We start from the raw sequence: 21982 nt of genomic DNA on the forward strand, positions 1-21982 counted from the left end.
TAACGTAGAGAAAAGTAAGAAAAAAACGGTATTAGTAAAATATCGAAGATACTTAGCCTTTATAGCTAAATATTTAAAGGGATTTCCAGAGTAAGAACCGTAGAACTATGAAATTAAGTTAAAAGAAGGAGCTAAGCTATAGCTATTTAAGGTTTACTATATTAACGATAAGTAAAGTAAAGAGCTACGGAAGTATTTAGATAAGAATTTAAAGAGAGGATATATTAGGAGTTTATATCGCTAGTAGGATACCCCGTATTTTTCGTACCGAAAAAAGACGGTAGCTTACAACTATATATAGACTACCGCTAACTAAATAACGAAACGATAAAAAATAATTACCCGCTACCGTTAATATTTAGGTTACGAAGTTAATTAATTAGGGCGCGATACTTTATACGTTTAAATATACTTATCGGGTACGCCTATATACAGATTAAGGAAAGAGATAAATAGAAAATAGTGTTTTATATATTCTATAGTTATTTTAAGTATCTTGTAATACTATTTAGGCTAATTAATACGCCCGCGACGTTCCAATCTCTCGTTAACTACACGATCCGGAAATACCTCGATAAAACAAGAATATATTATTTTAATAACGTTCTTATCTACTTACGTACTTTAGAGAAAATATAAGCGATATGTATAAAAGATACTCGACGCGCTATACGGAGCCGGACTTTTAATTAATAAAGAAAAGAGCGAGTTCCACGTATAAAAGATAGTATATCTAGGATATTTAATATTACTAGGTAAGGTTCGTATAAAACCTAGGAAAATTGGGGTAGTTAAGGACTGGCCTACTGTGACGAATCTCTGTACAGAACCTCTAAAAGGGATACGGGTTAAAGGTAACTTCTGACAATTGGTTCGGTGCAGCTAAATAGTGCACAACGAAATGTCTCAATATAAACACAAAATACCGTAAATATAATTATAAATTTCATACTGCGGAACTATCTATCTACACTAGCTAGTTCCTTCGTATATATAGACCTATTTATTACTATTATTACTAATGATAATATCGATTATCACTCGTCGTTCACCGAAGCTAGTCATAATCGTGATTATCACCTTTGGCGCTAGTAATAATCTGACTTCCCCACTTTTCCGTTCCTAGTGGTTGGACGGGTCGCGCCCCGGCTCCCCACTTATATTAGGTCCGTCCCCCCTACGCCGTAATTATAGATATCCGTTCGGGCCTTTTCCCGGTTTCTCCCTTTCTCTCGGATATTTCTTTCTCAATACGTCCGCCTCGCGTCCCTCTTTCCTTCTTGCGCTCAAGATTCGACGTGGAGTTAAAGAGCAAGGCGTCGGCCCGAAAATCCGAAGTTTAGGAGCTAAAAAAAGTTTTTTTAAAGGACCCAGTACTTAAATTACTAAACCCTAATCGACTATTCGAGGTCGAGGTAGATATATTAAACTATACGATCGGTAGACAATTAGGATAGCGAGACGACGATAGAAAGTTATATTTAATAGTTTTCTTTTCGAAAAAGCTAAAAGGGGTACGTTAAAACTATTTAATTTATAATAAAGAGCTACTTGCTATTATCGAAGCGTTCGAGGAATAGAGGCTATACTTTAATAATATTAATTATAAAATATAGGTCTATACGGATTATAAGAATTTACGATACTTTACTATTACGAAGGTCCTTAACGTATAGTAAACGTAATAATTAAAGTTTTTTTCGGAATTTAATTTTTAAATTAATTATAAAAAGGGATCGGAGAACGTTAGGGTAAACGTATTTAGCCGGCGAACCGACTACTATAAGGATATACCTAAAAAGTTACTACTATTACTTAAGGAAACGCTAAACGGTACTCTTAAATATCTATTTTAGCCGTAAATAAAGTGTTATATAATGTATCGTAAGTAAGTTATTTCTAATAAATATTAAAGGAAGTTAAGTAATAATATTACGGAATAATAGTAATAGGAAGAATTAAAGCTATAAAGTATTTAAAAAGATAGTTAAGGAAAATTATAGTATAAGAATCGAGTATACGTAAAGCTAAGTAATAAGGCGATACTAATAATAAAAATTTACGGATCGAAGTTCAGAGGATATATAGGTATCGTAAAGACTATAGAAAAGATTAAGTAATACTTTAATTAATTAAGGATTAAGGATAATATTAAAAAAGCTATCTAGTTATACAATACGTACGAAAAAATAAGGGTTACGAAGTATAAGCCTTACGGATTTCTAAAGCTACTACTAGTAGTAGAACGACTATAGAGTTTAATTACGATAAACTTTATTACTAAATTACTAAAGTTAAGAAATACGGTAACCGGCGTTAAGTACGATAGTATATTAACGGTAGTCGATAGGCTTATAAAGTAAATATATTTTTTATTTTATAAAGAGATTTAATCGGTAAAGTAATTAACGGATATAGTACTACGGTATATTATATTAATATATATATAGCCGAAAGAGTTTATTACGGACCGCGATATTAAATTTATATCGAAGTTTTAAAGAGCGTTAATAACGAGGTTAAGGGTAATAAGTAAAGTATTTTCGGCCTACTACCTTTAAATAAACAATTAAACGGAACAGCTTAATTAAATTATAGAATAGTACTTATAGATTTATATTAATTTCGAGTAAGATAATTAAATTAAATTATTATTTACGGTATAATTAGTATATAATATTGTTAGCTGGTAAGCCCTGATAGGCCTATAATATAGAACCTATACAGGGTTGCTGTAAAATACAGCAGTGCGCAAGCGGAAGCGGGAGGATACGACGGCAGTGCCGAAGGAAGGTAAAGCACTGTAATACAGTGAGGTATAAAGAATAAGAATTGCCTTTATTACCCTTGGCCTTGGCCTTTGGCCTTAGCCTTAAGCTTTTGCCCTTAAGGAAAAAAAGAAAGGAACTATTTTACAGGAGAGAGGAGAGGTCTATATATAGGCCTTCGTAGGCCTACTGTGGGTCCTGTAGGCCCTGGAAGCCCCTATACCACTTTGGGTATTTAGTGGGCTTAGGTGGGTCTAGTGTAGACTTATGGAAATCTATAGAACCTTCAGTAGCAAAGGTGCCCTATAAATTACACCATTGTGGCAACTTACTACGTAAGCCTGTAGCCACTTTGGAAGGTTCTAGTATCCATTGACTAAGCCTCAGGCCACAGTAGCCCTGTAAGCCTTCAAGGGTCCCTTGTAAAGAATATTCTAAAGGGATCCAAGCCGGGAAGTTCCATTACTGCTTATAGCAGTACTGCCCACTGTAATATCAATCTGTAGGGCAGTAAGTAGGGCACTTAGTAGTACCCACACATTAACAAATATATTACTAATAGAAACGACTAAAGTTACGCCGTTCTTCGTAAACTTTAAATATAAAGTAAACCTACGGTAAGGATTAAACGTAAAGGTACTTAAGGCCGGGGTTAAAGTAAATAAAATATATATATTCTACAATAAGCTTAAATAAAAACTAAAGTTTATAAGGGTTTAAATATAGAAATATTATAATATTAAAAGGCTCGAGGGACTTTACTTTAAGGGGAGGGATATAGTATTCCTTTTTATACGTAATTTACATATTAAAAGACTTAGTAAGAAGCTAGACTATAGGAAAGTAAGCCTATTTAAATTAAAAAAAAAGATTTTAAAAACGATATTCGAATTAGAATTACCTAATACGATACGTTTAAAGTTATATACTTTTTATATTTTACTTTTGGAACCCGTACTACCGGTAAGTAAGGTAAATATATAGGAAGTAATGGAGAACGAAGAAGAAAAGTATAATATAAGGAAATTATTAAATTTACGGTTTAATAAAGGTTAAATGAAATATTTAATTAATTAATTAAAATACCCGGTTATAAATGACTTATGAGAATGATAAATATATTTTAATTATTTAAATAAGTTAAAAAATTTTTACCGATAATACTTAAACCGATTTAAACTTAAGTAAGTAAAAAGAACTATATTTAAATTATAAAAAAGTATTTATAACTTAAATATAAAAAAACCTCGATAAAAATCGAATTTACGCCTTCGACGTAATAATTAATATACTACGTACTATACTATAAAGTTAATAAATATAAAGAAATCCGGGCGTAAGTAATACTATAAGCGTTAATTACCCTAGAAAATAGGAGGATTACCGCCGGAAAAGTCCGGGGTAGCCGGAAGCGGGGAACTCCGGAAAGGATTAACAATTAACTTTATAAAAAAGTTAGAACTAAGCGGAAGGTTAAAAAATAGGTTATCCGGAAGGTCTAAGCCGAGCTAGTTTAATATTATAGAGGCCTAATTAAGAGAAAAGGTTAAAGGAAGATTAATAATAAAAGCAATTTATACTTCCTCCCGTTCTAAGTCCTCGATTAACCGCTCCTCGCGGGCCGCGATATAACGGAACTTAGCGACTAAAGTACGACGCTAGGTCTCTACCCGCGAAAGCTTCGAGGTAATTTATAGTATAGTCGTATAGGCCTTTTGCTCTTCGGCGTCTAGTTTCTCTTTCTAGCGACGAAGAGAGACTATTAAAGCAGGAGTAAGACCTAGGACGTCGCAGTCGGAACGACTAGAATTAATGTAGTAGTTATATCTAGAAAAGCGCTCGAGAGCGCGATAACCAAAAATATTAAGGGCTTCCCAGGACGAATAGGGAAGCATTTCGTTATTAAAAATAAAAGTAGCGGTAATAAGATTTTAGCGGCGAAGGGTATTAGAAGGGTGTGACAAACCCCTGTACAGAACCTCTAAAAGGGATACTAATTGAAGGTACTTCTGACAATTAGTTCGGTGCAGCTAAACAGTGCACAATAAGATATCTCGATATAAACACAAAATGCCGTAAATACAACTGTAAATTGTATACTGCGGAACCATCTACAAGCTATCTAGTTCCTCCGTATATATAGACCTAATGCTAAGCCTAAATCATTCTGTTTCTCCCCGGATCATGACCGATTCTTAAGGATCATAAGTGATTTCCGGGAATCGCTTATGATTTCTTCATGTCCCGGATGATCCACCTCTTACTAGTCCATCCTCCCTTCTCTTAATTGGCTGCCGTGCCTCCTCTTTCCTATTAGTTATTCTTTGCGGGTATCCACATTATATTCGTAACAAAGGGCCTTTCGGCGTAGGTTTCTTAACGCGGTTAAATATTACGAAAAGATAGTAATGGGAAGGGAAAATTTATTAAGGAAGGAAGTTATTATTAAAAGAAATAAAAGGAATGGGGCTACCGGGACGTTAGCTTAAGAGAGGGAGTATCGTATTATAACCTTAGTATATAGACGAGAATAACGATTAATTATAGAACTAAAGGAATAAAGGCTAATTAGGAAAATACTTAAGAAAGCTAATTATAGGGAGGGACGGTAATTAGTGCGATTAAAATACTAATTAGATTAAGTAGGCTAGGCCGGGGTAATTAATATAATTAAGATATTAATTAGGCTAAGCGTAAGTAATTAATATACTCGGAACACTAATTAAAGGAATTACGGTTAGGAAAAGAAGTCTATATATATAAAGGAACTAGCTAATATAAATAGACAGTTCCGTAATATACAATTCACAATTATATTTACGGTATCTTATATTTACATTAAAATATTTTATTATGCACTATTAGCTATACCGAACTAATTATTAGAAGTTACCTTTAACCCGTATCCCTTTCAGAGGTTCTATATAGGGGTTCGTCATAACTAATAAGTATAGTAAACTAATATATTAATTAAACCTTACAGACTAAGAAATATCACAGTAAATAGGGTGTAAGGCAGAAGTTTTATAGGCCGTTAATCTTCTACTCGCTCCCCGAAAGTAACTCCGTTCCCGGGCCCGAACGCCCGCTAAATACGCTAACCAAAATAAAGTTACAGGCCACGTTACAGGCCACGTTACGCTACCGTTTAACCGCTGCAGGGCACTGGCCTTAGCGTTCGGCTTTCCGGGACTTCGGATTGCTTTAAGGGGGCTGAATTCCGTTCCGGCAACCGTGGTCCCTAAGCACTGCTGATCCAAGCCATTATATTGCCTTTAAGGCCCTGTATTTTACAGGGCTCAGATACACTGTTTATAAGTAGAAACAGATAGAAAATGAGCAGTTATTCAAAAACTAAGTTACCGAGACTTCAATTTAAAAAGAGGAGTATTATATTATAATTAAACTATTTAGTAAGACAAACCGTGCACGGGGTACGATATATATAGGTAATCGTTAATAGAGCTAAATAAAACGGGAAATAACTTTACTTATAGAATTATTGCTAAAAGGTAGTAATTTAAAGCGGGATCATTACTAAAAGTTAATAATTTAACAAAGGATTATTATTGGGAGTTAATAGTCTAGAAAACCAATAGGTCTATATATACGGAGAAACCAGCTAATATAAATAAATAGTTCCGTAGTATATAATATCAGTTATAATCGTTAGTATTTTAATTATTATAATTAAGACAAGCCCTTATTATATATTATTTAGCTATACCGAACTAAAATTATTTAGAAGTGCCTTCGACTAGTATCTCTTTTAGAGGTTCTGGATAGGGATTCGTTACAGGTTATAATTAACCTATAATAGTTTCTCTACATTGATTACCTAAATAAATTAAACAAAAATAAACAGTTTTAATATTAATTTACCTCCTAAAATAATAATATCCCCTTTGAAAAAGATTATAAATAATCCGGTTTTTATTAATTTATTTTATTAATACTTTCTAAAAACTAAAAAGAATTAATATTACCGTTAGTAAAAAGGCCGCTTATATCTTCAAGGTGTTCCTTGATAAACTTACCTAAAAAAGAAATTACTATTAAATTAAATATAATAAATAATAAAAGTAAAATCTTCGCTGCTGAAGTATTTATATAATATTCTAGAATAAAATATCTCAATATGTTCATAACCTTAAATACTATATTGCTTTTCATAAACTTAACACTAATTAAACTGAATAAATTAAATCCCTTACCAAGTACTATATTACTCTTTATAAATTAATTACTACCTCTACCTTTATTGATACTAATAAAGTTAAAAACTCTGTTATTTTTAAAGACATTCCTTATTAGTATAAATAATTAAAATTCATAGTTTCTTTTCTTGTAATATATAAAAAAACTTAAGATTGTTAACGTTATTTGTAATGAAATACCTACGCTATATTTTAAGGAATTTATTCAGAATATATTTTTTAAATAGAGGAAACAGTAGAAATTATATTCAATAGGTCAAAACCTTGAGAGGCTTTCATATCTTTAATTTAATCAAAATTAAAAATTAACTAAAGAAATTAAAGTCCTATTAAAATATGTTGCTATAATTACCTAGCTCTTTTTAAAGTTTAATTAATACTTAAATTTCATCTCTACTCCTTGAATAAAGAATGACCCCGCTTTTCTTACTTTTAAAAAATATACTTTAATAACGTTTTTATTAATAAAACTAATACTATAAAAAAAGTTAAACAATATCTAATCTATTAAATCCTACAGTTTTTATAAATAATAAAAATTATAAAGACTCACCCTCTTCATGGTCTAATATTATACTACGTATAATAAAATAACTATTAACCTCTTTACTAATAGAGACCTAGCTAACTAGGTCTCTATAGGTAGAGGGCTTTTTCATGAGGGTTAAAGTAATGAAGTTACGGATTATAAATATTTATATATATATTTAAATATAGATTTTTTCACTAACCTCGTAATATTCCAGCATCATAATTTTTTTTAACTTTACTTAAAAATATAAAAGTTATTTAAAGAATTAATATATCAATATATTTATAATCTTAAAAAACCTTGCTTTATAGAAAAGCCCTTTATATATAGAGACCTAGCTAGTAAGCTAGGTGCTTATGAATATAAACTTTATTGTATATAATTATTAGATATTTTTAACTAAATATAACTATATTATTAAGTTTTAAAATAAACTCTAATTTATTTATTTATTATAATATGTAAAGCTTTATAACGCTTTTACAGGGAATATAATAATAATTAAGTATAATTTTACTATAAGGTATTACATTAAAATTATAAAAAGCTATTATCAGAAATATAGAGGGTTATTTACTCTTATACGTAGTGTATAATAGTGCCTTTTTTGTGCTATATACTTTCTAATACTTTTTTTAAAAAATTAATAATAGTTTTAAGTTTTATTTATAATTGTATTCTATACTGTGACGAACCCCTGTACAGAACCTCTGAAAGGGATACGGGTTGAAGGTAACTTCTGACAATTGGTTCGGTGCAGCTAGACAGTGCACAACAAGATGTCTCAATGTAAACACAAGATACCGTGAATACAACTGTGGATTGCATACTGCGGAACTGTCTATCTACACCAGCCAGTTCCTCCGTATATATAGATCCTGGGGCCCTGAGGTGCTCGCCCTGCTACGGCCCCGATTACCCATAACACATTGCATCCTGCAAAGTGCTCGTCGTGCTATGCCTCTGATCACTCGTAGCATCTTGCATCCTGCAGAGTGCTCGTGTGTCTTGGCGCCATAGCGCTTTCGTCCAGCCCTGATTGGCTGTCTCCTGACTTCTCTAATGATTGGCTAGGGACGTCCTGCGCCCCACATGTGGCGCGGCCTGCTGTTGGGTTAACTGTGACATATACCTATTTTTAGTTAAGGGCTAATTTTAAACATCACTACATTACTATTGAAGCAATATAAAAAATTCATGATTGTCTACCATTGCTAGGTTTCTAGTTTATGAGTTGGGAGGTACCTAATACTGTAGCAGACTTGAAGTTATATTCCACCGTCTGTTTCCGTTGGCAGCTCGCGGATCCTTTCAATAGCAGCAAGCTCAACTGGTGGGCCCATAAATTCCCTCATCGCACAGTATGATGAGGACCCAGATAATAACCCAGATGTATCAGGGCATGCGAAATTTGCCTGTTAAAAATCGACAATCTCAGCTCATTTCTCTCCACGCCATAAGGTGGTATTGTTACTTACCCTCCCTGTCATGGGTATCTTTTTAATCCAGCCCGTAGCTCTCGCCGAATCAGCCCAGGCCACCAGAACATTTTCCTCGTCCGCTATGGTCACAAATGACATGGCGAACGATTCACTTTTTGCTGTAAGCTCCTTCGAGATAGCTACTCTTCTGATATCGATGGGGCTGGAATTCAAGTTGGACACTTCAAAAACGTAACCTCTGTCGTAAATCATGACCAGCTCCCGGCCTGAGGGGGAGAAAGCAGCACACTGAATTCTGGTTCCTAGTTTGGTGGATTTACCAGACCCGTCAACTTTAATCTCACTCCTCTGTCCGTCCTGCGGCTGTATTAAAATAGGAGTACCGGATTGGGTCCAAGTCGTAATACAAACCAACGTTTCCTCGCCATCCGATCCAGGTCGAAATATGGCCGCGGACAAACCGTTGTCCTCTGATTCGTGAAGTGGGATTAAATACCGGCAGGCTGCCAGCTCTTGGAATTCGTGAAATGGGAATCGCCAAGAAAATATCTGCACTAGCCCCGTTTTCGAACTTCTTGTGCTCGCTAGAAGTGTGAACCCATCCTGAGAAAATGCCAGGGTGTCGACTGACGGACATCCCCTGCAATCCCGGTGCGATGATGCATGTAGACGGTCTTCTCGCGGTTGCTCTGATGTTTTTGCCTTGAAGAAACGCACAGTGGCATTCTCAAAACCAACCACCACATAGTTTTCCTCTCGGTCAATCGCTAATGCTTTTGCCCATAATGTGGATGGGATGCGGTACTCTATAACTGAGACGGTAGGTTGCACGAGATTCACAATACGCAGCTGCAAAAAGTCGTCAGACTGCGTCGAAAATGGAGAAAGATGGTAATGCAAACCGTAAGTTTCTGATCTCTTGTTCCAATAACATATGCTAAATGAGTCCTGGCGACGGCTGCCAGGATACAAGTGCTCTCTGGCTGAATGGCCCGCATCATGGTGGGAGGGGAAGTGGCAACATCCCACACATGTATGAGCAGCTGGGTCCAAAATAGAGCGAGGGTAGAGCTTTGCGAGAGAGTAACATTGATATTCTTCGACGATTTCCCTCTCCCTTGATGTTTCTGGATGACAAAGGGGAGTCAGAGTGATTTCCTCGAGCTTTTGGGCTTCAAGCGTAGTCGAAGACAAGGAACTCGAGTCTGCTATTACGCCAGCAGGTGGTTTTTTGCTAGTTGTAAACTTCGGCCTCCATTTCGACTTTCCTTTCTGCGCCGACGTTACCACGGGGACAGATCTCGGGGTGCTTATGGATGAAGCCTCATCTGTGTTATGCTGCAGCCGTTTAAATATAGGCGAGTCGTGGGAGAAGGTGGGCCGATCTGTTAGCAAGGCTGGATCAAGCTTGTTATGATGGTCCGAAAGTGTGCTTCTGTTGTCTGCTTGTGATTGTTGATGACGTAGCGGTAATGGGCTTTGGGAGTGATTGGGGCTTTGAGGCGACAGAAGCCCAGTATACAGAGAGCCAATGGGATCTATGGATACAGGGCTGGAAAGGACCATCTTTGGTAGGTGCGAAGAGCCATAGGCTTCGTGTCCGCCCAATTTCCCAGCTCCTATACCGAGTGTATTGCCGTATTCTAGTGACGTGAAGCCGCTCGTCTGTGGCTTGGGCGGCCGTAGTAGAAATTGTGTGGGTAAATGACGTTCCAGGCTGACGGTGTCAGCATCAAGACGGAGTGGTTCCAGTAGTTCCCAAGTCTGCCGTACTGTTGATATCTCCCGTGCAATGGTGATGGCTTCTCCGCAGTGTATGCATCTTGCTTTGGGTGGAAGCTGTCTAACAACATGACCATGTTCGGTGGGCTTGCAGAGGAAAGCGATTAGCCACCTTGGAAGAGGAGATGGGTTCGCGACCTAGGAAAAAATGAGAAGTAAGACTCACAGTATTGATGTCCGTTGGCTTCAACTGAGATGCACCTATGATGTGACATTCCGGGCAAATCACAGAGTACAGACCAGGCCGCTGATTCGGCATGAACTGCCCACTGGGATTGTCCTGAAGAGCAATGTTTCTGACAACCTGAGACATGTTATGGACCGTCTCCCGGTCACTGACGCGGTGAATAGCCTGACGGGCTACAAGCCTCGCGAATAGAGCATCCAATGCATCCAGTTCGAATTCCTCGACACAGATCCCTGCGGTGTCTTGATGAGATAGGTCCAGGGTGTCGGGTAAGACTATACGAGAAATAGTGCTCAGTGTTGCAACCATCTCCACCCGGGAGAATTGGGGGGGGATACGTAAGGCATCGAGCGCACTCAGAACCGCATTTCTGGAATGCGCCAGGGCTGGCTCGAGACGCAGTTCTCGAGTCTCCTTGTTGGCAGCATATTGGATTGAGGCGGCAACTACGAATTGCGACACGTCTCGTAATGCTAGATATTTTACAAGCCAGTCTCCAGGGTAGCCTGCTGGCACAATGTCGGCGATAGCAGCGGGCTGAAGACAGGGGGGAACGGAGACTACGAGACAACATTCGGGTTAGCGATGACGGACCATGAAGTGCGAGGTAGTATAAAGGTTGGTCCCCCTACCAGCTGCGATGCCAAATTTGGTAGTCCGGATGCCAATGCAGGGGGAAGACCCAAGCTGTCAGGGTCAAGGTGGAGCTGGGTAGTGATCTCCTTGCAAGCCGCGAGTGGAAACGAGTTCGGGCCAGGAAAGCTATCGAAAACCTGCTCCAAGAGACCGTGAATGCGAGCAAAACGCTCACGGCGGTCTCGAGATCGCTGGATCGCTGGGGGTTTGGGGTGAAGTCTATCGAGGGACGGTTAGTCACCTGGTCGCCGAAGGTCACCAGCTTTCGGAAGAATTGTGAATATGGGGCGAGCGTACGTCAGGACGCGAAGGCTGGACAAAAGAAAACCGGCCAGATATCTCTCTCGCAGCAAACGGTTCTCCCAGATGGTCTCGCGACTCTCATTGATGGTTTGAAGAACAAACTCAACGGACCGCAGAGCCACCTCCCAGCTGACGAGAAAACCCAGATACCAAGCGGTGTGGACATTGACGACGGGGAGGGTCAGCCGGTGGATATCGAATATAGATTTGAGCTGTGAGAGCAAAGTGATCACCAGTTGCTGGTACGTATCCCGGTCGGAAGCGTCTGCGTACATCCTTTCCAAAGAGAAGCATCCAAGCAGCTCCAAGACGATGTCATCTACATCACTCCGGAGGACCAATGCCCTCCAGACATTCGTTAGCCGCAACAATAACGACGAGGGCATTGTACTAGCCATAGTCATGCGACACCGGGCTTTTGGAGATAATATGCCGGGGACGGAGGGCAGGTAAGGCGAAGGGGGTGGCGGTGCCTCTCACGAGGTACGCGCGGGGGCTGCGGGGAGGGCACCGCCGCTTCGCACTTCTCAGATGCCTTCCCCAGCTGATTACCGATGATTAAGCCTAATCTTGTTTCGATTGGGCTGTTTTCGCTCTTCATCTGTATGTCAACATCTCCAAGAGGAGTTGGTCCTGAAGTGCACAATGAGTCGGAAGGACAGGGTAGATTCGGGACAGAAATTGGGAAATGATAGGCAGTTGAGAGGGGGGGGAGGGGTAGGACGAGTCTGTACCCGGCCACCAAAGCGAAGAAAGGACTAGGTTTACGGCTTTGGTGGGAGGGGGTGGAATACCATCTGAGCAATGCCGTGGTCCCCTCCATTGGCTTGGGGTTGGCCGGGCAGGGTGCACAGGAACAAGAAGCACGAGGGGGTGAAGGTCTGTGGAATATAAGTGGCTGGGCTCGCAACCACATCTCACGGTGGTGCACAAAGTGAACATATACGATGCGAGCCCGGAACAGTTGTCGGGAGAAGCTACCACTCGCCGTATTAATGAAGGGTTGCAAAAGGAGCCATGTGTGATGTTTGGTTCATCTGTGGCCATTGTGCGAGTCCCTCTGAGTCGGCTCCAGACCTGCGGTTCAATATGGGGCAGCTTGGGATCTCGAGGGACCCAGTCAATCAGGTTGCCACAGCCAAATAGAGAGTTACACTAGGTGTGGAGACATGGGACAGTTGAGACTTGGCATGCAGATCAAAAGAACGCTAGCACTGGCAGGGGTTAAGTTTCCTCTGGTGTGGCTTGCTGCTTGCATCTACATTTCACCGTTGAAGGTATCGTGCCACTTCTGGTCACCCACATCTGAACCCACATGCCGGATAGCGACCTTGTTCAGCTTCTGAGTGGTTGCCATGGCCTACATCTCGACCGCCTGTCGTATTCCGTATTAGATGCCGCTGCTGTACCTCGACACCTCCTATACATGATACAGACCAATGGCCGTCATGTCTTAGCTGGCCATGCCTTTTACTGTGCAAGGAAGCACGAAGAACCATCGTCGGAGACGGCTACCAACCTGAAGAAGTAAGAAAGGGCTATTATTGCCCCGATGTGTTCGCTGGCCACCCATGATACACTGCGGGCAAATATGAGCTGAACCCGGCAATTATAGAATGTTGCATGATTGCCGTGCTGGGTTTGTTTGCTCCTGCCCTGATTCGTTCGTATTTTTAACCCCATGATTATAATGCAGCACCCAACACGCTTTGCCATACTCCACACCACTTGGAATCCCAGTTTGCTGAAGGAGCAAATGTATAATAACCATTAGTATCCCATCAGTCACCAGCCCTGCCAGGTGTTGGAAACATGGTGGTATCCAGGACAAGCAACGATTTGATCACGTCCTGATTCCACTTACCAGAACGTTCGACAACTTACTCAGTCTAGTAGACCGATTTGTTTTCAGGATGATTCCTGGCGAATCTGTGTCCTGGTCGGGTCAACCTGCCACGGACTACGAAAAGCCAGAGGCATTGGACCCTCAAATCTTCACAGGGGGCCCTCAGCTGGATGGCGAAGCCACTCTACATGGCTACGAGGACCCGAGCCCTCCCGGGGACACCAAAAAATTTCGTGCAGAGAGCTTATGGTATGTTGGGAGGGAGAATTTCTGTCCTTTTTCATGCCTGTTAATTGACACTTGAGGTTTCATAAGGCGAGTATTGGACGAGAGACATATAAACGTAAGATCCCCGGACATGGACACGGCCGAGTATCGCCGCCATATCAAATAACTAGATGTTACGGATCTAGATGATCGCATTCTCTGGGTGGGTTATTGCCTGTGCTTCTTTGCACCCGAATACCGGACTAACCAAGGCTTCTGAGTGGTAGCACAATAGGCAATGGTATGTGCCCTATTTCTCAACAGAATAGGTGTTGAGGACTTATTAATCGCTGGCATAGGACTTTTTTTAGGAAGTGGGAGATCACTTGCGAGCGCGGGTCCTGGCGGTGCAGTTCTCTGTTACATACTCATGGGAACAGGTAAGATGTTTGATTGTTACCAGCACTTCAACCCGATGGCATGAAGCTAATTCATACACAACCATTTAGTCATTGCCTCAGTGATAAGCTGTCTCGTCAGTTCAGAATTACCATTTATTTTGTGTCATTTGTCCCGACCTACTGACCGTGACGTCCCACAGGGTAAAAATGACTGCGTTGATGTCGGTCAACGCCCCTGTCATGGAATTTCCCCGCCGTTTCATGAGTCGTGGTGTAGGATTTGCTGTTGGGTGGGTCTATTGGTTGGTATTTCATGATTCACAGTGAATATGCCACTGTAAAGGCTTGTCCCATACCCTGACAACTCCGTGTCCAAACAGGTTTGCATACGCTGTGCTGGCTGGTGAGCAGCTAGTGGCAGTATCGAATGCCATCAATTCCGTTATGATGACGGAATAACTTCTCTCAATTGGGAGGTGGGTCAGAGGGTTGATAATGCCGTGTGGATATCCGTGTTTTTGATTCTGGTCATATTGTTCAATATGTTTCCAGTCCGAGTAAGTATGACCTGTCGGAAACTCTAGCAGACCCATGCTAATGCTGCCATTCAAGGTGTTTGGGGAATTGGAATACATTTTCGGCTGTTTCAAGCTCATGTTTATCATATTACTGATCATGGTGGGTGCAGCTTCTGGTGTCTTGGATTATCACCATTCCTTTGTCTCCGTGTTACTCATATTGGTGATGACTAGATGATGTGTTTTCTATCTATTGTTCAGCGTCAGTTTACACCTTCCACTACCCCATTTGTTCCGGCCTGCCAGCTACTTACATTACGTCGTCGAAGCTCGAGGGGAAGCCTACTATCATGAACCTCTTGGCACTCGATGTGAGTTCTGATACACCAACGGGACAGGGCATGGCTGACGACCCACACAGATGGGAATCATCCTTACTCGTTTTTCAACCTCGTGTACAACGCCAAGGACGAGAATCTGAAAGTCGAGCATTCCATTGAAGGGTCACTGGGAACTCTTCTAGGTGTCTGGTAAGCACGATACTCAGCTGTCGTGATTGGCCGTTGACGTAGCTAGGACTCCGCGCATAGGACAACATTCACGAGTGTCATGTCCTCTTATATCGGCATGGATATCGTCGCAGCTACAGCGGCAGAGAGCCGAGCATTGAGTGACGTCGAGAGCATGAAAATGGCCGCTCGCAAAATCAACCTTCGTGTCATTACGTTGTATTCGCTGGCCATGCTCCCCGCATCGTTTGTTGTCCCCATGGACCACCCTTTCATCAATGGCCACAGTACCTCGGTCGGTGCACGCTCCATTTTCATTATCGCCGTCGTGGAGGCTGGCATGCCCAAAGTTGCCCACTTTTTCAACGCAGTCTTTGTCTTCTCGGCCTTCACTTGCGGTATTAACTCTATGTATATCGCGACGAGGGTTTTGCATACCCTGGCTCTTCGCGGTCAGACCGGCCCTGAGTTTATTACGAGACGTCTTCGCCAGTGTCGATCTGGGGTGCCATCATGATGGTCGCTTACATGGGCCGTGAAGGCTCAGTTGGGGCAGTAAGTACTGCTGCCCTTCTTAGTGGACATCTGCTGATTTATAATGCCACAATTAGAGACTTGACGAGCTAGCCAACAACTGCACTGTATCCTGTAAGTCCCTCTTCCCTATCTCACCATGCATGCTTTGAAACCCGAGTGAGACCGACTGGCTAATGAAACATGCACAGGTCTCGTGTAAGTGAAAGCTATATTTACCGGATTTCTTTCTAGATTCTGGGTCAGCCTTTTGAGAAAAACGCCAGGGTACTGATGAATGTGTCTAGTGTTTATGCCTCCATATGTGCAACCTATCTGTACTTTTTCCGGACGTGAGTCTTCCACAAGTTAAATTTCTGAGCCATTTGCAGCTCTGACATCTCACCTCTAGACTTGAAGATGCCCAAATATACGGCAATACGTCTGAGTCGCAGGCAGCGAGCTATGATCGAGACAACCCTCGGTATCCATACAAGTCCCACGGGCAATGGCTCAAAGCTTGCTATGGTTTAGTTGCTTGTGTCGTTCTTATCCTCTTCAACGGCGTAGGCGCCTTTATTGAGCCCTTGAGCATTCGCAAGTTCATTGCTGCTTATATTAGTGTAAGTGCTCGAGCTCAGGCGGATTGCCAACGCAGCGCATGATACTGACCAGTCACAGCTTCCGGTGTTCATTTTACTCATCTTGTGTTATAATATCCGTAAACACGGGTTCCGGTTTAGGGATTGGTGGACAGACAAGTCGGGCGACTTGAGCCAGACCGTGCAGGCTTCAAGCCATACGCGGAAGGGAAGGCTCGAGTTCCCTGACAGTGGCATCACAGGACACAACTGGCAAGTCTTTGTTCATTGGGTCTGGGTATGGTGGAAGTAAAGTGGATATAGCTAAACAGCAACGCTGCACCTCTTAACTTTGTGGAGATGAAAGTACTGAAGTATTATGGCGAAGCTATTGTGTATAGTTGTATTACGGGGGCTTGGGAGAATCTGCCCCGTTGCTAGTTAGCTGCTTGTCGTATCAATCTCATGCCCCGGCACACTCGTGCAAGAAAATTCAAGGTGGTTATCGAATCAAAGGCCCGACAAAATAATCAAGAATAGCTTAGGGGTCATTGAACATTCATCATGTTGCTATACTCGAGGCCTATATTCTATTTCTATACCGCCTGTAACTAGGTAACAAAGTTCCTCCAAACTGTTGTTATCTCCGTTTCCTGTCCATAACGTACCGGGAAAGATATTGATATATATAGAGATCGTTTGTTTTGTCTGAAAAACTGAAAGAAACACTTCAAAGTCACCACATGTCATTGGTGAAACAGAGCTTTGGTTTGAATCAATTAGAGGCCAACGATATGGTCACAGACAAAACTAAACACTCGTTTTGATGCTATGATTCTACCGTTCTCATATACACAGTGTAGGCATACAACCAAAAGCACTGCCATATTATACACATATACACACGCCTTGTCCCATTGTCAAACCAAACCCACGACTTATACCGACAGATCAGGACAGCCCAGAGGTACACACGTAGGAGCAGGCATTGCCAGTTGCAAAAAATGCCCATATCTAATTGGAAACGCCCCATGATGCACCATGCCAGTGAAAAAGGCCCTTTGATAATTTACATTATACATACGCATTCAACCCGGAAAAGACAAGTGAATGACGCTACCCCTGCAAGTGATACTCATCTACAAAAGCATCTTACGGGGATCCTCAATGTACTCCTTTACCTTGACCAAGAACTGCACGGCCTCTCTGCCGTCAAGAAGACGATGGTCATAGGTAAGTGCCAGGTACATCATGGGACGGATCTCAATCTTGCCATTGACGACAACTGGGCGCTCCTTAGTGGCATGAAGACCAAGCACGGCGCTTTGGGGAAGGTTGATGATGGGGGTGCCCATGAGGGAACCGAAGACACCACCGTTGCTGATGGTGAAGGTGCCGCCAGCCATGTCCTCAATAGTGAGCTTGCCGTCGCGAGCCTGTTAAAAGGGTTTCCATGTTAGGGTCTGAGACTTGCAGAGCTTTTTTGCAAATGGTGACTTTAGACGTACCTTCTTGCCCAGCTCAGCGATGGACCTCTCGATGCCAACAAGATCCATAGCCTCAGCGTTGCGGACAACAGGGGTAACGAGACCCTTCTCAGTAGCAACAGCAACGCTGATGTCGACGTAGTCCCTGTAGACGATGGTATCACCGCCATTGGGACCTTCAATCGAGGCGTTGACGGCAGGAATATCGCGCATGGCAAGTACGGCAGCACGCGAGAAAGCGCTCATGAAGCCAAGCTTGACACCAGTCTTCTTGAGAACCTCCTCCTTATACTTGTTGCGGAATTCCATCAGAGCTGACATGTCGACCTCGTTGAATGTGGTCAGGGAAGCGGCGGTGTTTTGAGACTGCTTCAAGCGCTCGGCAATGCGAAGACGCATCCGGTTCATCTTGACCTGTTGGGCTTCAGTCAGCAAAAGGGCACGCTTAGCTGGCAGTGTGATTGTGCAAGTATAATCGTACCCTCTTCTCCTCGCGGTTGCCCAGAGTGGCGGGCTTCTCAGGGGCGGCCGCTGGAGCGGGCTTGCTCTTGGGTTCTGGTGTCTCCTGTTTAGGGGGGGGAGGGGCAGAGGCAGCAGGCTTGCTCTCCTCCTGCTTGGGCTCGGGAGCCTTCTCAGGCTCGGCCTTCTTTTCGGGAGCCGATTCCTTGGGCTCAGCGGCAGGCTTGTCGCCCGACGGCGCACCTCCAAGCTCGATACGCACGAGATCCTGGCCAACAACGACGGTATCCTCCTCGTTGGCGAGGAACTCCTTGATGACACCGGCCTCAGGAGCATTGACAGCAACATCAATCTGTTGCGTTACGACACATCAGTTAGACCGGAAGCAAGTGACACAAAAGGACTTCGCGGAAGAGTCCTGATGGGCTGGGCTATGCGTACCTTGTCGGTCTCAATGGTCGCAATCTCCTCATCCTGCTCAACAAAGTCACCAACTGACTTGTTCCACTGCTTCAGAGTACCCTCGCTGATCGACTCGGCCATTTGCGGCACCTTGACGATCTTGTCGGCATATGTCCGCACATGTTGGAACTGCAGGGGCAGTTGTCGCAGGGCTGTATTGTTGTTGTAGAGCGCAAATTTGGGAGCAGCGCGAGCCGCAAGGCGGAGACCTCTGTACACCATATTGTCGACGTGCGTATGCTAGGACGAGTATGCGGTTGTTTACTGCGGGAATTCGTAGATCGGGTGCAGCACGAGCCTGGGTTCGGCAGAGAGACGCGGGAGGTTCGAGTCAACAGCTTTTTTGGCTGGGAAAGAGCGCAAGGCAGGGTGAGGTCACAAACAAAAGATGCCGCGTAAAGACCGCACTGGGCAACCAAATGATGAATTTGACCTTGTGCGCTGCGATGGGTTGGTCGAGACGTTGAAGGAGGAGTCTTGAGAGCGAGGAGTGATGTGTAGGCAAGAGGTTGAATTGCGCCGTTGAGACAGGAGGTTGCTTTCCGAAATCCAGGTTGGAAAAAACTAGCTACGGCGTCCAGTTGGCAGACTCACAATCCTTGCACGAAGCACACAGCTGGGAGCGGTGCCACGGCGCTGCCGGCGCATCACGGCTAACATATTGCACGGCCTCCACTCGCCAACCGTCTGGTGACCTCAACTTGCAGCAGCTTTGGCGTGGCGGCCAAAGTACTCACCGGGGCCGCACGGGTCTCTCTGGGCTCGGCAATATGGAACGGAACGTCAGCGCCTTGGGACTCAAACGTCGTTGGCTAGGTAGGCTGTCTGACAGTCGGGAGCCCCACTGACCGGTGCTTGGGCGGTTGCAGCTTAATCCGCTCCGGCAGCCCATCTCGCGGGTTCGGGTTGGAGAAGCAGCAGCGAGCCACCGTCACCCACGATGAGACTGTGGCCTGAGGCAGAAACACCTTGCAGCTTGGCAGCAAGCTCCCTCCAATCCACTTTGTCATTTGAGCTCAAACCCGACGACCTCATATCCACGTCCGCGACCCTCGTCCACACCCTGCTATTGGACCTGGGACTAACGCTGCTTGATCTTTTGAATCTGCTTTCTGGGCCTTGACGCTCAGCACGGCGGTTGAGGCGCCGAACACACTGCAACCCAGATTGACCGAGGTTTCCGACGTCACGATCCCGCAAAGCTGCCCATTATGTCCTCCCGGATGGCGGCCTTGTCAGTTATATCCCCACATCTTCACCATACCATGTCCCAGGTCGTCCACTGACATCATCTTCTAGGTCGCTTTATCGCCGCTCTTTGAAGCTCGCGCTCGACTGGTCGGTACACCGTGATGTCTGGCGCGGCCAGGCGCTCTACATCCGCTCCCTGTTTGAGAAGAACCGGGCTGTCACCGACCCTAGACTACAGCGTGTACGCTTTCAATCCGACGACCCTTGATGCCGAAGACAGGAGATATGGCAACTGACAAGAAGGTTCACGAACATGTACAGGCGCTGTTGAAAGAGACAGAGAAGTTGTTGGAGAAGTGGAAGCACCCCGACCCTTATATCCCCCCAACGGCCCCCGGAGGTATGCCCCACACAACCTTTATAACCTATTGATGCAAGATATACTGACAATATTCCACAGGATCCAAGTACGAGAGAAACTTGCAAGTCCCCAACCTCGACCGTGAGTCTGCAGCACTCCCTATCATTCTCAATGTGCAAGTCGCCTGGCTGACATATGTTTTCGTGTGCAGCTCCCCCGCCGCTCAAGTTCTGATCCAACATTGGCAATGGAGATGGAATGTACATAAGGTTAGACGAGGAGACTGGAGTGGAGAACAGACACATGCCATGGGCGACGTCGAATGCAAAGTGGTTGCCTCCAACCTGTAGCTTCCAGATGGGCGTATCTTGACAAAAGCTTAGTTTCGTGCTGAGCATTCACCTGACATCATTGACCGGTGCAGAAAGATCTCGAGATCCAGCGACACCACACCTCAACAGCGGATGGTTTTTCCGGCCTAGCCTGAGACGCTCGTAGCTTCACCACTGTAATGCAGGACAACCCAGAACCGATACAGCAGGACAATGGCAAAATAAAATGATGATCTTTAGAAGGTATTCTCATTCGTGCCCATCCATGACCATGCCCATCATGGAATTAATGTACAACCCGCAAACGCGATAAAAAGCAACCGTTGACCCTAGACCGTGACCCCAATATCATGAACCCAACGTGCCGACCGAAAAATGAAAGCAGAAAAGACGACAAAATTCCACAACCCATTTACAACTCTTGCGAGGCGTTCTTGCCGGGCTTGGTGCCAGTCTTCTTGGGAAGAAGGTCTGAAAACAACATGTTAGAACCATTGATACCGGTGCAGATGTGATGAAAACCTACTCTGGTGAATGTTGGGAAGGACACCACCCTGGGCAATGGTGACGTGCCCAAGGAGCTTGTTCAACTCCTCATCGTTGCGGATGGCGAGCTGGAGATGACGGGGGATGATACGGGTCTTCTTGTTGTCACGAGCGGCGTTGCCAGCCAACTCGAGGATTTCGGCAGCGAGGTACTCAAGAACAGCGGCGAGGTAGACGGGAGCACCGGCACCGACACGCTGAGCGTAGTTGCCCTTGCGGAGAAGACGGTGAACACGGCCGACGGGGAAAGCCAAACCAGCCTTGGAAGAACGACTGCAAGCGACATGTTGTTAGCAACGAGAACAAAAGAGAGGATGGGAAAACGCGTCTAAAACGCGACAGGGCATCCAGATCGGGACCTCAGAGGTCCAGACCGTGATGCGCCTGGCAGGTTTTGAGCGGTTCGCATGGGAAAGACTCACGATTGCGCGTTCTTGCCGCTGCTCGCCTTGCCGCCGGACTTGCCGCCGCCAGTCATTTTGATAGAGTTGAGTGGGTGGAAAAGTTGAGAAAAAGTTGGTGTAGTTGGGCAAGGACGAGAGACTCAAAGGTCTGGATGAGTTGGTTGATGGTAGAGCGGAAGTTTGCTGATGGAAAATGTAATGGATGGGAGAAGCAGAGTGCTGGTGGGGGATGTGTGAGTTAAGTAGTTTTCGCGTAGAGCGCCAGATCACGGATCACCCGCGCCTTTCACAGTGTTGA

General features: G+C 43.6%; 7 protein-coding genes across 7 annotated transcripts; 4 read left to right on the forward strand and 3 right to left on the reverse strand.

Annotated features, from left to right (window-relative positions):
• Positions 1–8785: 8785 nt before the first annotated feature.
• On the reverse strand, positions 8786–12271 carry PODANS_5_5330 (uncharacterized protein; the record flags this gene model as incomplete). The annotated part of the gene is given in 7 exon segments (XM_001929672.1): positions 8786–8932; positions 8996–9808; positions 9862–10074; positions 10076–10828; positions 10908–11488; positions 11533–11783; positions 11862–12271. Coding segments are annotated over 7 exon segments (3168 nt in total).
• A 1509-nt stretch (positions 12272–13780) lies between these two features.
• Positions 13781–14638, forward strand: PODANS_5_5340 (uncharacterized protein; the record flags this gene model as incomplete). The annotated part of the gene is made up of 7 exons (XM_001929673.1): positions 13781–13962; positions 14029–14056; positions 14127–14143; positions 14208–14221; positions 14280–14360; positions 14430–14455; positions 14522–14638. The coding sequence occupies 7 exons, from the start codon at positions 13781–13783 to the stop codon at positions 14636–14638; spliced, it is 465 nt and encodes a 154-aa protein (XP_001929708.1).
• Positions 14639–14863: 225 nt separating this feature from the next.
• Positions 14864–15373, forward strand: PODANS_5_5350 (uncharacterized protein; the record flags this gene model as incomplete). Its single annotated transcript, XM_001929674.1, has 5 exons — positions 14864–14878; positions 14934–14999; positions 15074–15101; positions 15169–15210; positions 15261–15373. 5 exons carry the CDS (start codon positions 14864–14866, stop codon positions 15371–15373), a joined length of 264 nt encoding a protein of 87 aa, XP_001929709.1.
• Positions 15374–15448: 75 nt separating this feature from the next.
• Positions 15449–16755, forward strand: PODANS_5_5360 (uncharacterized protein; the record flags this gene model as incomplete). The annotated part of the gene is made up of 6 exons (XM_001929675.1): positions 15449–15840; positions 15897–15903; positions 15960–16000; positions 16170–16214; positions 16274–16484; positions 16543–16755. 6 exons carry the CDS (start codon positions 15449–15451, stop codon positions 16753–16755), a joined length of 909 nt encoding a protein of 302 aa, XP_001929710.1.
• An 826-nt stretch (positions 16756–17581) lies between these two features.
• Positions 17582–19072, reverse strand: PODANS_5_5370 (uncharacterized protein; the record flags this gene model as incomplete). The annotated part of the gene is made up of 4 exons (XM_001929676.1): positions 17582–17878; positions 17951–18343; positions 18411–18740; positions 18830–19072. The coding sequence occupies 4 exons, from the start codon at positions 19070–19072 to the stop codon at positions 17582–17584; spliced, it is 1263 nt and encodes a 420-aa protein (XP_001929711.1).
• A 989-nt stretch (positions 19073–20061) lies between these two features.
• Positions 20062–20636, forward strand: PODANS_5_5380 (uncharacterized protein; the record flags this gene model as incomplete). The annotated part of the gene is made up of 5 exons (XM_001929677.1): positions 20062–20084; positions 20150–20282; positions 20363–20441; positions 20502–20543; positions 20614–20636. 5 exons carry the CDS (start codon positions 20062–20064, stop codon positions 20634–20636), a joined length of 300 nt encoding a protein of 99 aa, XP_001929712.1.
• A 510-nt stretch (positions 20637–21146) lies between these two features.
• PODANS_5_5390 (uncharacterized protein) lies at positions 21147–21758 on the reverse strand (the record flags this gene model as incomplete). Its single annotated transcript, XM_001929678.1, has 3 exons — positions 21147–21205; positions 21261–21553; positions 21703–21758. 3 exons carry the CDS (start codon positions 21756–21758, stop codon positions 21147–21149), a joined length of 408 nt encoding a protein of 135 aa, XP_001929713.1.
• Positions 21759–21982: the final 224 nt, after the last annotated feature.

This window comes from Podospora anserina, chromosome 5, assembly GCF_000226545.1.
Source record: "Podospora anserina S mat+ genomic DNA chromosome 5, supercontig 6".
NCBI lineage: Eukaryota > Fungi > Ascomycota > Sordariomycetes > Sordariales > Podosporaceae > Podospora > Podospora anserina.